Here is a 15,095-nt window from a genome sequence, read left to right on the forward strand (position 1 = left end):
GGGAATAACAGAGTTCCCAGCAGACATTCCCCCCCTCCCCCCCCCCGCTTTCTGACGACCCTGAAGCGGGGGGAGGGCCTCCAAACCGGGGGATCTCCTGCCCTTACCTGGGGATTGGCAACCCTATTGACAGGGTAGCTTCTGTGAGTAACGTAGAGTTGCTCTAGCAATTGCTGGAACAAATCTGTGGTAAAGCCACAGAATTTCCAGCAATTCCTAGAGGTCTCCTCTATCACTTTCATTATGGTTGCTGGAAGTGACGCAGTGGTGCACAGGACACAGCCATTCCCTCCACCCCCCCCCCCCACCCATCCACTGGCATTCATCAATGACAGGAGGCAATGGAACCTTGGAGCAAGAAATACTTGGCCCCAACCAATGGTCTGGCAAACCTTCCCCCAGGTTTTGAAGTTTGTGATTTCCCCATCCCCTCTCTGATTTTTTAATGCAGTTTATTTTTGGTCTGGAAACACGCTTCATGTGGCACATCATGATCCTTAGAATCATAGAGTTGGAAGGGACCCCAGGGTCAGCTAGACTGACCCCCTGCACAGTGCAGGAACTTCACAAATACCTTTCCTCCCCCCCCCCCCCCCCGTACATGCCCAGTGAGCCCTGCTCATGCCCTGAAAATGGCTAAAACTTCCAGGATCCCTTGCCAAAGGGGCCTGGAGAAAAATTGTTGACCGACCCCAAAGTAACGATCAACATTTCCTTAGGTGTATAAGAAAGGGCGATTTGTTGAATACAGGCTGGTGGTTCAAGGCGGAAAACTACCTGGGAGGAAAACACTGTGTGTGTGTATATACCTCTGTGAGTCTGTGAGAGAGAGAGAGAGAGAGAGAGAGAGAGAGAGATAGAAAGAAAGAAAGAAAGAAAGAAAGAAAGAAAGAAAGAAAGAAAGAAAGAAAGAAAGAAAGAAAGAAAGAAAGAAAGAAAAGAAAAAGAAAGAAAGAAAGAAAGAAAGAAAGAAAGAAAGAAAGAAAGAAAGAAAGAAAGAAAGAAAGAAAGAAAGAAAGAAAGAAAGAAAGAAAGAAAGAAAGAAAGAAAGAAAGAAAAAGAAAGAAAGAAAGAAAGAACTCCTTTGCAAATTAAGGCCACACACCCCTATTGTAGTCAAAAGCTTACAGTAGGCCTTGAACTAAGAGCCTTGTCAGCTCTTGGGGGATTGGCTACATCAGGGGTGTGTGGCCTGATATGCAAAGGAGTTCCTGCTACAAAAAAAAAGTTGTGTGTGTGTACATGTATGTATGTTTCTATTTCTAATTTCTATTTCTATTCCTAATTGGAAACTGTTTTTATCTTCCCTTTTTGACTTCCAAGTCTGGTAATGCTGAGTCAGCCGCTTTGCAAGATTGTTCGTTCTGTTGTCCCTTTTTAAAAAAAGAAAAAGCCCTGAGTTTCTTTTTGTGCTGTTTAACTTCAAGATGGCCACATTTCCATTAACTGCTCATGGCAGCACAATCTGTTCTCCTCTCATTAGAGGTAATTACAGGGGATTTAAAATATCTATTGTGAGATGGGAGAGTACAATGCTCTGTCAGTAACCAGCCCTGTCTTGTAATTTAATTATCATTCATCATCCACCAGTTCTTTTGTGAAGATGAGGAAGTGCGCGCGCGAAGGGGCGTATCCTTCCTCAACTATGCCATGATGGATGAATGGAGTAGTGTTCTAATGCTTCAGTCGCTCCATTGGCTTGCTCGTTTGTTACCAGGCTCAGTTTCAGGTACTGGCTATTGTCACGGGTGGAATTCTAGCAGGAGCTCCATTGCATATTAGGCCACACCCCCAGATGTAGCCAGTCCTCCAAGAGCTTACAAAAAAGAGCTTTGTAAGCTCCTGGAGGATTGGCTACATCAGGAGGGGTGTGGCTGTCCCGGCCGAGTTGTCCCGGCCTTCCCTGACGCCGTGGCAACCACCTGAGCGCCACCACGGAAGTGCAGGACCTGCCAGAGTGCCATGACCACACAGCAAAGGCTGCCCCTTACCTCCGCTGCTGGCGGTGGGCTCACTGGGGCCCCAACACGCTGGCTGGAGGTGGCGGGGGAAGCATCCCACCCCACTTCGAGACCAAAGCCCCTCAGGCCTGGTTGGCCCCTGCCGCAGCCCATCCCTGAACTCTGGGGATGGCCGAAGACACTGCCAGTACCAGCGTCATCAGGGGAAGAGGCCGCTGCTGATTGGCTGGGAGGGAAGGAGGGGCAGAAGAGGGCGGAAACGGGCACATCCCAGGGGCAGGGAGAGCCGACAGGGACGGAGACACAGGCCAATGGGGGGAAGGGGAGGCTGAGTGACAGGGGGCTAAATGAGTGGGGGTGGGAAGGAGCTCTGGGAACAGAGGTGTGAAGGGGAGAAAAGGGGAAAGCACGCTTTCAGTCAGGGAGGAAGAGGTGGAGAGGGTGGTACCCAGAGAGAGAGAAGCTGAACCCTACTCCATGGGAGGCATCGGAGTGGTGCGGTTAACCACTATACCCTCCATTTCTGAGGCCACAAGTGACCCCCCTCCCCCTTTGGAGCCACGGAGACAGCGCCCTCGGTGGGGGAGGACACAGACGAGCCTCACACAAGCCTAATATGCAAAGGAGCTCCTGCTAGAATTCCACCCCTGGCTATCATATGCAAAACCCTTCATGGTCCTGGACCCCCTTATTTGCAGGACTGCTGGTCTCCCTGTGTGCCGCCGCGACAACTTTGCCCATGTCAGCAGGAACATAGACAGGTGCCACCATACCAGGGCTGCCAAGTCCAATTCAAGAAATATCTGGGGACTTTGAGGGGGGAGCCAAGACAAGCATGATGGAACTCCAAAGGGAGTTCTGGCCATCACATTTAAAGGAATTGCACACCTTTGAAAATGCCTTCCCTCCCTTGGAAATAATGAAAGACAGGGGCACCTTATCTGGGGCTCATAGATTCGGACCCCCTGGTCTAATCTTTTTGAAACTTGGAGGGTATTTTGCGGGGGAAGGCACTGGAAACATGGTGCCTGTGTCTCAAAAAACAGTCCCCATAGAGCCCCATGTACCCGCAGATGAATTCTCATTAAACCCTATGGGAATCTGTCTCCATAGGGAATGATGGCGTGCCCAGCAGACATTTCCCCCTCCCCCCGCTTTTTGATGACCCTGAAGTGGGGGGAGGGCCTTCAAACTGGGGGATCCTCTTCCCCCACCTGGGGATTGGCAACCCTACACCTTATAAATGGGGAGAATCAACAACTGCCTTCAGGGCTTTTTTTTTGTAACAGGAGCTCCTTTGCCTATTAGGCCACACCTCCCTGATGTAGCCAATCCTCCAAGAGCTTACAGGGCTTTTCTTACAGTAAGCTCTTGGAGGAGTGACTACATCAGGGAGGTGTGGCCTGATTCACAGTGGAGTTCCTGCTACAAAAGAAGTCTTGAGTGCCTTGTACCTGTGCCTTCTTTGTTGTGGCTCCCATCTTGTGGACCAGGTTGCTGTGAAGGTCAGGGAAATTTCCCGTGTGCTGGCCCTCACAAACTGTACCAAAACTGAACCGTTCATGGGAGCTTTTTCATGCAGGTGATAGGGTTGCAATGTACAAAATGGTTCGCCAACTTACCGGGATAAATGACTGGGACTGGGGTATATATTGCTGTGTATCACTTATTGCAGTAGGATCTTTTAATGTAAATTTTGTGTCATTCGGTGTGCCATGTTAATGCCTGTGCTATGGAGCAGTGATGCTCTGTTTTTGAGGTGTTTCGGGGCAACGGTGGGAGGGCTTCTGGAGTTCTGGCCCCACTGGTGGACCTCCTGAGGGCATCTGGGTTTTGGCCACTGTGTGACACAGAGTGTTGGATGGAATGCTCCATTGGCCTGATCCAACATGGCTTCTCTACGTCCTTAAGAGAGGATTGGAGAAACATCTGAAACAGAGGTTCATCAGTGGCTCTTAGCCACAAGGTATAGATGGAACTCGCTGTCTGGGGCAAGTGATGCTCTGTATTCTTGGTGGTTGGAGGGCAACAGTGGGATGGCTTCAGGAGTTCTGGCCCCGCTGGCGGACCTCCTGATGGCACCTGGGTTTTGGTCACACACACGAGAGCTCGTTTGGTGTAGTGGTTAAGTGTGCGGACTCTTTTCTGGGAGAACTGGGTTTGATTTCCCACTCCTCCACTTGCACTTGCTGGAATGGCCTTGGGTCAGCCATAGCTCTTGTAGGAGTTGTCCTTGAAAGGGCAGCTGCTATAAGAAGTCTCTCAGCCCCACCTACCTGACAGGGTGTCTGTTGTGGTGGTGGGGGGAAGGTAAAGGAGATTGTGACCACTCTGAGATCCAATATCATCATCATCTTCTTCTTCGGCATATATCAGAGTATAAATAAGGCAATAAAGAGATACAGAAATAACAAAATAAGTCGATCATATACAGCTATAGACAATCAATCCTTGATTGCCAGGCTCAAGAATAAAGCGACCTTTTCAGTTATTTCAAATGACAAATCATTCAGAAGACGACATGCCTTTGCAGCTTCTGAGCAACCTGTCATATTGAGCAAAATTGGGTCTAGAAACCTAAGGCGTATAGTATCATATTGGGAGCAATAAAGAAGAATATGGGATAACGAATCTACTTGTTTCAAATTACATGTACAAAGTCCTAATGAGAGTGGGATTTTTTTAATATCTACCATAGGTAGCTGCTGATGGGATAGTATTGCATCTGGCAAGAGTCAGTGCTCTACGTAGTTGTGGAACAAGGAGGGTTGATAGATAAGAAGGCGGGTGATTTGGGAAATTCCAAAATTCAAAGGGGAGCAAGATGTATTTGCAGCACTGATTAGTTTTTGCAATTCAATATCTAAAATTCTACATTTAATTAGATAATATGTGTTTGTAAGAGGGAGCAGGGCTTTTTTTTGAGCAGGAATGCAGTTCCGGCTGGCTTGGCATTTTGGTTATGGCCTAATATGCAAATGAGTTACTGGTGGGCTTTCCCTACAGAAAGCCCTATGTAAAACAATGGTGATGTCATGGGATGTGGCCTGGGGCACTGGAGGGGAGGGGAGAGCCCAATTTGCCACCCCCCACCTCTCGGCGTCCTAGGCAACCACCTAGTTTGCCTAACAGGAGGGCCGGCCCTGCATATGGGACACAGCGTGGTGGGTTTTGGTCACTGTGTGATGTAGATTGATTGATTGGCAAGCTGGATGTTAACTTAAATGCTAAATAAGATGTTCTACAATGTTATATACACCATAGTACTTTATGCATAGTAGAATTTTGTTATATATGGAATTAATCTACTTGATACTACTTCACCCAACAAAGTTCTGTATAGCTTGGAATTTCTAAAATAAACATATCATATGTTAAAAAAAGGGATTCAGTCTTCTTGGTGCTTGTCATTTGTGATCATTTGACAGCACCTCACGGTTCTTTTCTGTGGCATCAGCGAAACCTGGGGATCGTGGTAAGAACCTGTGAAGAATCATATTCGTACTCTTGAGTCTGCATGACGTGTGGACTATACATTTTCTGTATTTCAGTAGAACAAAGCAGGAGTCAAGCGGCACCTTTAAGACCGACAAAGTTTTATTCAGAATGTAAGCTTTCGTGTGCTAGAAGCACACTTCATCAGGCAATAGTATGGAATCAAAGATTTCAGGTTTTCACGGCTGGTAACATGATTAGGGTTTGTAGAATCTTTCGGGCTGAAGTGCCGTGTTCTACTGGAGAAAGCTTTCCTTCCAGACGTTTCGTTCTCAGCTGCGGAGAACATCCTCAGTGGCGTTGCAGCTGGAGCAGGCGCTCTGACCTTCTTGGCTGCTGTGCGTTGAGTATGGAATGGCAAGCAGTCCTAAATATTGAGAAAGTGGGCAATGAGTTAGTATGCAGAGTCATGGAAATGTTTCTTAGCAGAAGAAAAGAATCACAAGTTGGGGATCTGGTGATTGTTAGTTTGTGTTGACTGGGCCGAAACAACAACAAAGAGCAATATAAGTAAAAAAAAAATGATGAGTGCGGTGGCACCTGTAAGACCAATGAAGTTTTATTCACCATATATCGAGCCCTGAATGTTCTTTATTTTTCCTTCTTCCCGCTTCCTAGAAGTATCGCTATCAAGATGAGGATGGTCCCCACGATCACAGTTTGCCTCGTTTGACCCACGAAGCCAGAGGGCCCGAACTCGTTCACATTTCCGAAAAGAATTTATCCCAGATAGAAAATGTCCACGGATATGTCCTGCAGTCGCACATCTCCCCGCTGAAGGTCAGTCACGCTTCTCTGTTGCAATTTCTGACTTTTTAAGGAGGGGGGATGAGGAGACTATTGGCTGGATTTATTAAAAAGGGTGGAAGGGCAGTCAGATGACTGGGCGCGGCTTGGTGTAAACATTATTCCAGGGTTTACAGATTGGTGCTTGTTCCGGTAGCTGAAAAGGTACAGAACAGGTTACTCCTCTTAACCCCCAATCTGGTGACAAACGAATGGAGAGAGTTCTTGTTGGTTGACAAATATCCCTCAGTTACTGAGCAGGTTGCTCAGTTTGGCCCTAGCAGTGAACGAGAAAGAAATTAAAAACGCTGCCCGGTAGGGGAGTACCCTGCTCCGCTTTTCTTAGCGAAGTTTTGTTTATAACCACATATCCCTAGGTTGCCTGTGCCAGTGAATTACTGTGATCTGTCTGTCCTATTTTGAAGTTTCTTCGGATCTCGTATTTCTTTTGTCTCATGCCAATAATGGTTATGTCTGTCTGCTGGGTACAGAGCTGGAGACTGTTGGGCCCTGTGGATAATTTCTGATGCGTGCGTAAGCCAGGGGCCCTCAACCTTTTCGAGCCTATGGGCACTGCTGGAATTCTGACAGAACATGGCTGCTTCAAAATGGCCACCACCTGAGGCAGAGCCAGCCACAAAATGACTTCCACAGCTCACTGTCAGCCACACAGCGAAGATTCTTGTGCTGTGGTGGCAGCTTCAGCCAAAGCAACATTTAAAAAAAAATGATATGCAAAGACCATCAAATCTCCAGTGACCAATCAAAAGCCTTTCAGGGAAAAGCCCTACCTGCCCCCGCCTACTTTCTTAGTCATTTGGTGGGCATCCACAAACAGTGCTGGCTGGCACCTGGTGTTGGGGACCCCTGGTGTAAGCATTCCAGAAGGTAACATACTTTTAAAGTGTAACCCCTCTCAGGGGTCACAAGAATGGAAGCATAGAAGAACAAAACGAGGGGTCCTGCTCATTCTTAGGGGCTCATGCTCCTGGGTTGGTCATGTAACTTGTCTTCAGGTGATGATTTAGCAGTGAGAGGGGGACAGCCTAGAAGGGATTTCTGTGCGTGTTTTGGGGCTCTTGGCAGCTTAGCGGACTGTTTTCAAGATCAGGGCTTTTTTTGTAGCAGGAGCTCCTTTGCATATTAGACCACACCTCTCTAATGTAGCCAGTCCTCCTGGAGCTTACAGTATCCCCTGTACTAAGAGCCCTGTGAGCTCTTGGAGGATTGGCTACATCCAGGGTGTGTGGCTGAATGTGCAAAGGAGTTCCTGCTACAAAAAAAAAAAAAAAAGCCTGTTCAAGGTACATTAAAGCAGGGATCCCCAACCTTTTTGAACCTGCTAGGCACATTTGGAATTCTGACATGGCACAGTGGGCCTGGCAACAAAATGGCTGCCGCGGGAGGCGGGGCCTCAGCTTCACTTCAGTGACGCAGCGCAGATCCTTTTGCTGCGGTGGCTGTTGCTGGCAAAGAATCTGCATTGAACCTACATAGCCAATCAAATCTCTACTAGTCAGCCTATAATACCTAGCCCTGCTCACTTCTTAATACACTTGATGGGTGCCAGAAAAGGTGTTGGCTGGCACCCCTGCGTTAGAGTTTAATCAACCGGTGATGTCCTCTACCTGGTAGTCAGAGGTTAGGAGTGGCTGGATGTGGCACATGGGTCTAAGAGATATGGCACATGGTCTAAGGAATAGCCATGTCACTCTTCGACCAAAAAGAGCCATTGACACATCCAAACTCTCTGTTGCAGTGGTGTACATTTCCCTGTTTATCTTCTGGTGGCGGTGTTGGAGTTGATCAGTGCGTAAGCCTAGGGAGAACCTATCTGTTAAGGTAGATCCAAGTGGGCAGCCGTGTTGGTGTGAAACAGCAGAACAAAGTAGGAGGCAAGTGCACCTTTAAGACCAGCAAAGTTTTATTCAGAACGTAAGCTTTCATGTGCTCCAAGCACACTTCATCAGACGAGGAATCAGGTATCTGCTCACTGTACCTGATTCCTTGTCTGATGAAGTGTGCTTGGAGCACACGAAAGCTTACGGGGTTTTTTTTGGTTTAAAACAATTTTTATTTAGTAACATATGGTAACAATATCTGTTTCTTGCATCATTAATAACTTCTTTTTATCTATCCCATATATTACTTTCTAACCACACCTCCCCCCGTTACTTGGCCCCCGTTGGTGTTATTTACTTAAAATACTAATAATTAAAGGTACCCTTAACTAATAAAAACAAAGATTAATATTCCTCTTCCTTCTAAGACTTAATCATTATCAAAAATTGTCCCATGTCCTTTTATTTTCCACTCTTTTTCTACATATCTTCTAAACTTTTCCCACTCCATCTTAAAAACTTCTAAGTCATAGTCTCTTAAAGTTCTTGTTAATTTGTCCATTTCACTCCTTGTCATAACTTTTACAATCCAATCCCATTTCTCTGGTATTTTTTCTTGCTTCCACAACTGCACATATAATGTCCTAGCAGCTGAAAGCAAGTACCAAATTATAGTTCTATCTTCTTTTGGAAAATTTTCCATTTGTAATCCCAACAGAAAAGTCTCTGCAACTTTCTTAAATTTGTATCCCAAGATCCTAGAAATTTCTTGTTGAATCCTCTGCCAATACTTTTTTGCTCTTTCACAAGTCCACCACGTATGGTAGAAAGAACCTTCATGTTTTTTACATTTCCAACATCTATCTGGCATCTTGTTGTTCATCTTTGCCAACTTTTTAGGAGTCATATACCATCTATACATCATTTTAAAACAATTCTTTTTAATACTATGACACGTCAAAAGCTTTATAGAATTCTTCCACAAATATCCCCAAGTTTCCATCTGTATTTCTTTATTTACATAAATTGCCCACTTAGTCATTTGAGATTTCACTACTTCATCTTCCGTAGTCCATTTTAAGAGTAATTTATATAATTTTGAAATTAATTTTTCATTATCTCCAAGCAGAACTTTTTCCATTTCTGTTTGCTCTTTTCTTATTCCTTCAGTTTTGATATCATTTTCCACCAAGCTCTTTATTTGTTGCATTTGGAACCAATCAGCCACAGGGGACGTGGCAGCCCTAATGTTTCACCTGCTTTCCAGCCAAAATTGGCTTCCAGACCACAGGAAGTATCAGAATCCGTGATATGACAACTAAGATCCAGGATGATAATCCTGGTGCCTGAGTAGAAGCTAGAGAGGGGGTGAATTTCAGCTACAAGTCGAATCACATGTAATGGAAAGGGTACCTGGCTGCTTCCAGAGGGGGGTTTCATTGGGGAGGTAGAGCAAAGAAAAGATGGAGAGTCTCCTCCTTCCATCTGGGCCTACTACAGTTGTTAAAATAATACCGGATGACAAGTTTTGTGATTGTACCTTGGCTTATGGCTACAGCAACCCTGATCACCTTCAGAGATGTGCTTTCTGTGCTCAGTTTGTCTGCACTACTTGTACACACGTAAAGGCTCACTGCAAGGATTCGACTGGTTATTCCATAACTTGTGTTGACTTTTGGTTGTGATGTGAACAGGAAATCCAAGCTGCTCTGCAATCTTCATTCATGTTCTTGCCTTCTTCTAACACTAGATGGTGCAGTCAGATGGCGATCCTTTTGGCCTGGGGAGCTAAATACTGACATACTAAAATATTCAACAGTGGAGATGCTAAAATACTGATACTCAATACTGGGGATACTAAAATAGTAAATACGGGGGAACAAGATACCGAAAAGGCTGGATTTATAAAAGTCTGGTGGGAAGCAAAACACTGGAATGGTAGCTGAAGGAACTAGTGGGCAAACGCAAAAAGTGGTTGGGTACAGGCAGACTTATCTTATACGATTCCATACAAAATGTAGCTGCACTGGCTCCCAATTAGCCCTAAGTGGCCAGGGACCATCATACCTTCAAGACCACTCTCCCAGCATGATCCTTCTTGTCTTCTCCATCTTCATCTGTTTTTGGTCCATAAACTGCCCGCCTTGTGTCAACAAGGGCGAAGGGCCTTCTCAGTAGTGGCCCCCTTCCTGTGTTTCGTGGGACCTCCCTAGGCTGGTCTTTTTGGGGTGGTCTTTGGGTGCTTGTGATCCACCAGGCAGCTGGCATGGTTCAGCTGAGTCTTCACCAACCCAGCTGAGTCTTCACCAGCCACGCGTCCTTCCTTACTTGATAGTGGATAGATTTTAATGGGGATAGATCTTTAATTCTTTTATATTTTTAAAGTTTCGTTATTGTATTTTTTGTATTGGTATTTATCTAGTGTATTTTATATGCTGTTAGCTGCCTCCAGTTCAGGGGAGAGGAAGTGGGATATAAATTCAATAAATAATAAAATATAATGAATAAATAAATAAAATTGTCCCTTTTCCACCAACATTGTAAGGTTTGTTATGCCATTTTGTAGCTCAAAACGATTTCCGTTAAGATCACAGAATGTCCACTAGTACTATTTTTTTTCAGGGGTAGAATTCTAGTGGGAGTTTCTTTGCATATTAGGCCACACACCCCTGATGTAGCCAATCCCCCTCCCCAGAGCTTACAACTTCTATGTAAGCTATTGTAGGATTGGCTACATCAGGGGTGTGTGGCCTAATATGCAAAGGAGCTCCTGCAAGAATTTTTTGGCCAATTGTGGAAGTTCCTTCCAGCTTCGAAAAAGCTTTTGAGGAAGGTACTTCAAGTAGTTCTTCAACTACTTGAAGGGCTGTCAGAGGGTGGTGTGGAATTGTTTTCTGTGGCCCCGGAAGGTAGGACCAGAACCAATGGGTTGAAATTAAAGCAAAAGAGTTTCTGGCTCAACATTAGGAAGAACCTCCTGACCATTAGAGCGATTCCTCAGTGGAACAGGCTTCCTCGGGAGGTGGTGGGCTCTCCTTCCTTGGAGGTTTTTAAACGGAGGCTGGATGGCCATCTGACAGCAATGAAGATCCTGTGAATTTAGGGGGAGGTATCTGTGGGTGTCCTGCATTGTGCAGGGGGTTGGACTAGATGACCCTAGAGTTCCCTTCCAACTCTATGATTCTATGATTCTAAGGTGGTGAGAAGCAAGCAGTTCGAAGAAGTAATTTTTGGGAGTGGGGGCGGGGGTGTTCAGTACATCCCTTGGTAACTCTTGACATGCAACAAGTTAAGTTTCTTGTCTTATGCAGAAGAAGAAGAAGAAGATTTTGGATTTATATCCCGCCCTCCACTCCAAAGAGTCTCAGAGCGGCTCACAAACTCCTCTACCTTCCTCCCCCACAACAGACACCCTGTGAGGTAGATGAAGATATTGGATTTATATCCCGCCCTCCACTCCAAAGAGTCTCAGAGCGGCTCACAATCTCCTCTACCTTCCTCCCCCACAGCAGACACCCTGTGAGGTAGATGAAGATATTGGATTTATATCCCGCCCTCCACTCCAAAGAGTCTCAGAGCGGCTCACAATCTCCTCTACCTTCCTCCCCCACAACAGACACCCTGTGAGGTAGATGAAGATATTGGATTTATATCCCGTCCTCCACTCCGAAGAGTCTCAGAGCGGCTCACAATCTCCTTTGCCTTCTTCCCCCACAACAGACACCCTGTGAGGTGGGTGGGGCTGGGGAGGGCTCTCATAACAGCTGCCCTTTCAAGGACAATCTCTGTCAGAGCTATGGCTGACCCAAGGCCATTCCAGCAGGTGCAAGTGGAGGAGTGGGGAATCAAACCCGGTTCTCCCAGATAAGAGTCCGCACACTTAACCACTACACCAAACCGGCAGTTGCTGGAAAAGTATTTCTGGGGTAAGATTGTCAGACTGCCCAGTGGATTAGGGGGTAGCCCACTGCCATGCCCTGTCCCTTGAGCCACCGACCAGCTGACCAGTGTGGAACTTATCAGTAGAACGGGGATGGTCCAGATCTCATTGTTGGCATTGCACCAGAAATGTCATCATCACAGCAGCAACATCCTGGTAGTGCTCTGAGCAAAAACTCTACAGCAGAGGCCAGTGTTACCATAGAGTTTTTGCCACCAAAGAAATCCAGAACGGCTATGCAGGAGCAGGCAATGGAAGAAGAAGAATTGCAGATTTATACCCCACCCTTCTCTCTGAAACAGAGTCTCAAAGCAGTTTACAATCTCCTTTATCTTCTCCCCTCACAACAGACACCCTGTGAGGTGGGTGGGGCTGAGAGAGCTCTCCCAGAAGCTGCCCTTTCAAGGACAACCTCTGCGAGGAGCCATGGCTAACCCAAGACCATTCCGGCAGCTGAAAGTGGAGGAGTGGGGAATCAAACACGTTTCTCCCACATAAGAGTCCGCACTCTTAACACTCTCAGAGCACCACCTAGGTTTGTCTCTGGCCCTGAAAACCCTATGGGGTCACCATCCGTCAGCTGTAACAGCACTTTCCACCAGGTGGGAAGGAGAAAGAGAAGACCGAGTTCTGTTAATGAACGCCTTGCATTTTCCAGTCTGGTGTAGTGTGCGGACTCTTATCTGGGAGAATCGGGTTTGATTCCCCACTCCTCCACTTGCAGCTGCTGGAATGGCCTTGGGTCAGCCGTAGCTCTGGCAGAGGTTGTCCTTGAAAGGGCAGCTGCTGTGAGAGTCCTCTCCAGCCCCACCCACCTCACAGGGTGTCTGTTGTGGGGGAGGAAGGTAAAGGAGATTGTGAGCCGCTCTGAGACTCTTCGGAGTGGAGGGCGGGATATAAATCCAATATCTATCTATCTGCAATTCAAATGTACGGGATTATTTCTGCGATCTCTCTTCCCTCTCCATCTCTGATTGAAGCACCATCATCTTCCTTTTCTCCAGGGAGTCGGTCTAATCACTATTCATCAGGCAAGAGCAAGAGCTGCTTTTGCCAAAGCAAATCTTCCGTAATTAGTGGGTAGGGGGGGTTTCTTACCATTAATCTACTGCACAATCTACTCTGTGTGTGTGTGTGTGTGTGTGTGTAAAGTACCATCAAGTCACAGCTGACTAATGACAACCCCCCTAGGGTTTTCGAAGCAGAAGACAACCAGAGACGTCCCCTGCAAAGTGACTCTGAATTTCCTTGGCAGTCTCCCCATGCACTAGCCGCCAGGGGTTATCTTTTGAGATCTGATGAGATCAGGCTAGACGCTTTTCTCATCAGGGCTCTTTTTTGAGCAGGAACGCACAGGCATGCAGTTCTGACTGGTCTGGTGTCAAGGGGTGTGGCCTAATACACAAATGAGTTCCTGCTGGGCTTTTCCTACAACAAAAGCCCTGTGTGAAACACTGGTGACATCAGGGGTGTGACCTAATATGCAAATGAGTTCCTGCTGGGCTTTTTCCTACGACAAAAGCCCTGTCTATCAGTGATTTAAAAACATGGCAAACTCTTCCATATTCCATAGTTTTCGTTACTTTCAAATTGTGAAAATTTAGTGATGAAATATTACTGCAGAATATTCACCTGGACGAAACCGGGGGCCTATAGACAATGGATTGTTGGTGTGTGTTAAGTGACGTCCGATCGCAGCTGACTTATGGCAACCTCCTCTGAATCTATGACCACGGCAGCCTCCTAGGGTTTTCCAGGGGTGGAATTCTAGCACGAGCACCTTTGCATATTAGGCCACGCACCCCTGATGCAGCCAGTCCTTCGAGAGCTTACAAAAAAGAGCCTCGTAAGCTCTTGGAGGATTGGTTACATCAGAGGGTGTGGCCTAATATGCAAAGGAGCTCCTAGGGTTGCATTTGCCTAGAGTGGCAGGCCAGGGGTGTGTGTGTGCCAGATTAGGCTCTCCCCACATGACTTCAAATAGAAAAACAATTATTTGCATTAATTTTGCTGGCCTGAATCATTCTCCCTTGGCAGAGCACTGTTTTTCAAGTTGATAATTTTTTATGGCCCACGAATGTTGTTATAACTATCCATATGACCCTTGGCTAGGGTTGCCAATCCCCAGGTGGGGGCAGGGGATCCCCTGGTTTGGAGGCCCTCCCCCCGCTTCAGGGTCATCAGAAAGCGGGGGGGGGGGGGAGGGGAGGGAAATGTTTGCTGGGAACTCTGTTATTCCCTATAGAGATTTATTCCCATAGAAAATAATGGAGAATTGATCCGCGGGTATCTGGGGCTCGGGGGGGGGCTGTTTTTTGAGGTAGAGGCACCAAATTTTTAGTATAGCATCTAGTGCCTCTTCCCAAAAGATCCCCCAAGTTTCAAAACGATTGGACCAAGGGGTCCAATTCTATGAACCCAAAAAGAAGGTGCCCCTATCCTTCATTATTTCCTATGGAAGGAAGGAAGGAATTGAAAAGGTGTGCCGTCCCTTTAAATGTAATGGCCAGAACTCCCTTTGGAGTTCCATGATGCTTGTCACAGCCTTGATCTTGGCTCCACCCCTAATGTCTCCTGGCTCCACCCCCAAAGTCCCCAGATATTTCTTAAATTGTACTTGGAACCCTACCCTTGGCAGAAAAAAGGTTCCCCACCCCTGGTTTAAAGATAGTGTTCTGACAGTATTGCTGCACTTCTTACAAGCTCGGCACAAGTAACCACAGCAAAATTCCTTAAAATAGCTGCCATTTTGCAGTCTCAGCTAGCCTTTGTATAGACCTACAGTGTGGCCTCCTTTGGGACAGCTGCGATCACCCACCCACAATAATGCTCTTTCAAACCACTTTCAGTGCACTTTCCAACTAGATTTTCCCAGTTCACACAGTGAAATCCAGTTGTAAAGTGCACTGAAAATTGATTGAAAGTGCATTCTTGTGTGTGTGTGTGTGTTTGTGATCACAGCCTGTGTCAAGTTTTGGTGGCTGGACCTCGAATATCGAAGGTTGGAACACTACCAAAGGGTTGAAATGAATCAAGAAATCTGAAAAGGTTAATATGCAATTAAAGGGCCAA

At 46.4% G+C, this 15,095-nt stretch overlaps 1 protein-coding gene across 12 annotated transcripts in view; it reads left to right on the forward strand.

Moving 5' to 3' along the window:
• DLG2 (discs large MAGUK scaffold protein 2) overlaps nt 1-15,095 on the forward strand; it is a 1,647,444-nt gene that overhangs the window by 768,913 nt on the left and 863,436 nt on the right. For all 12 annotated transcript variants that reach the window (XR_009555217.1, XM_060234983.1, XM_060234984.1 and 9 more), the window contains one exon: nt 6,075-6,236. Coding sequence is in view for 11 of the 12 variants with exons in the window: in XM_060234983.1 (XP_060090966.1) it covers nt 6,075-6,236 (162 nt within the window). In the remaining variant the exon portion in view is untranslated. The remainder of the gene's footprint in view (nt 1-6,074; nt 6,237-15,095) is intronic.

The sequence above is a fragment of the Heteronotia binoei genome, chromosome 3 (genome assembly GCF_032191835.1).
Source record: "Heteronotia binoei isolate CCM8104 ecotype False Entrance Well chromosome 3, APGP_CSIRO_Hbin_v1, whole genome shotgun sequence".
NCBI lineage: Eukaryota > Metazoa > Chordata > Lepidosauria > Squamata > Gekkonidae > Heteronotia > Heteronotia binoei.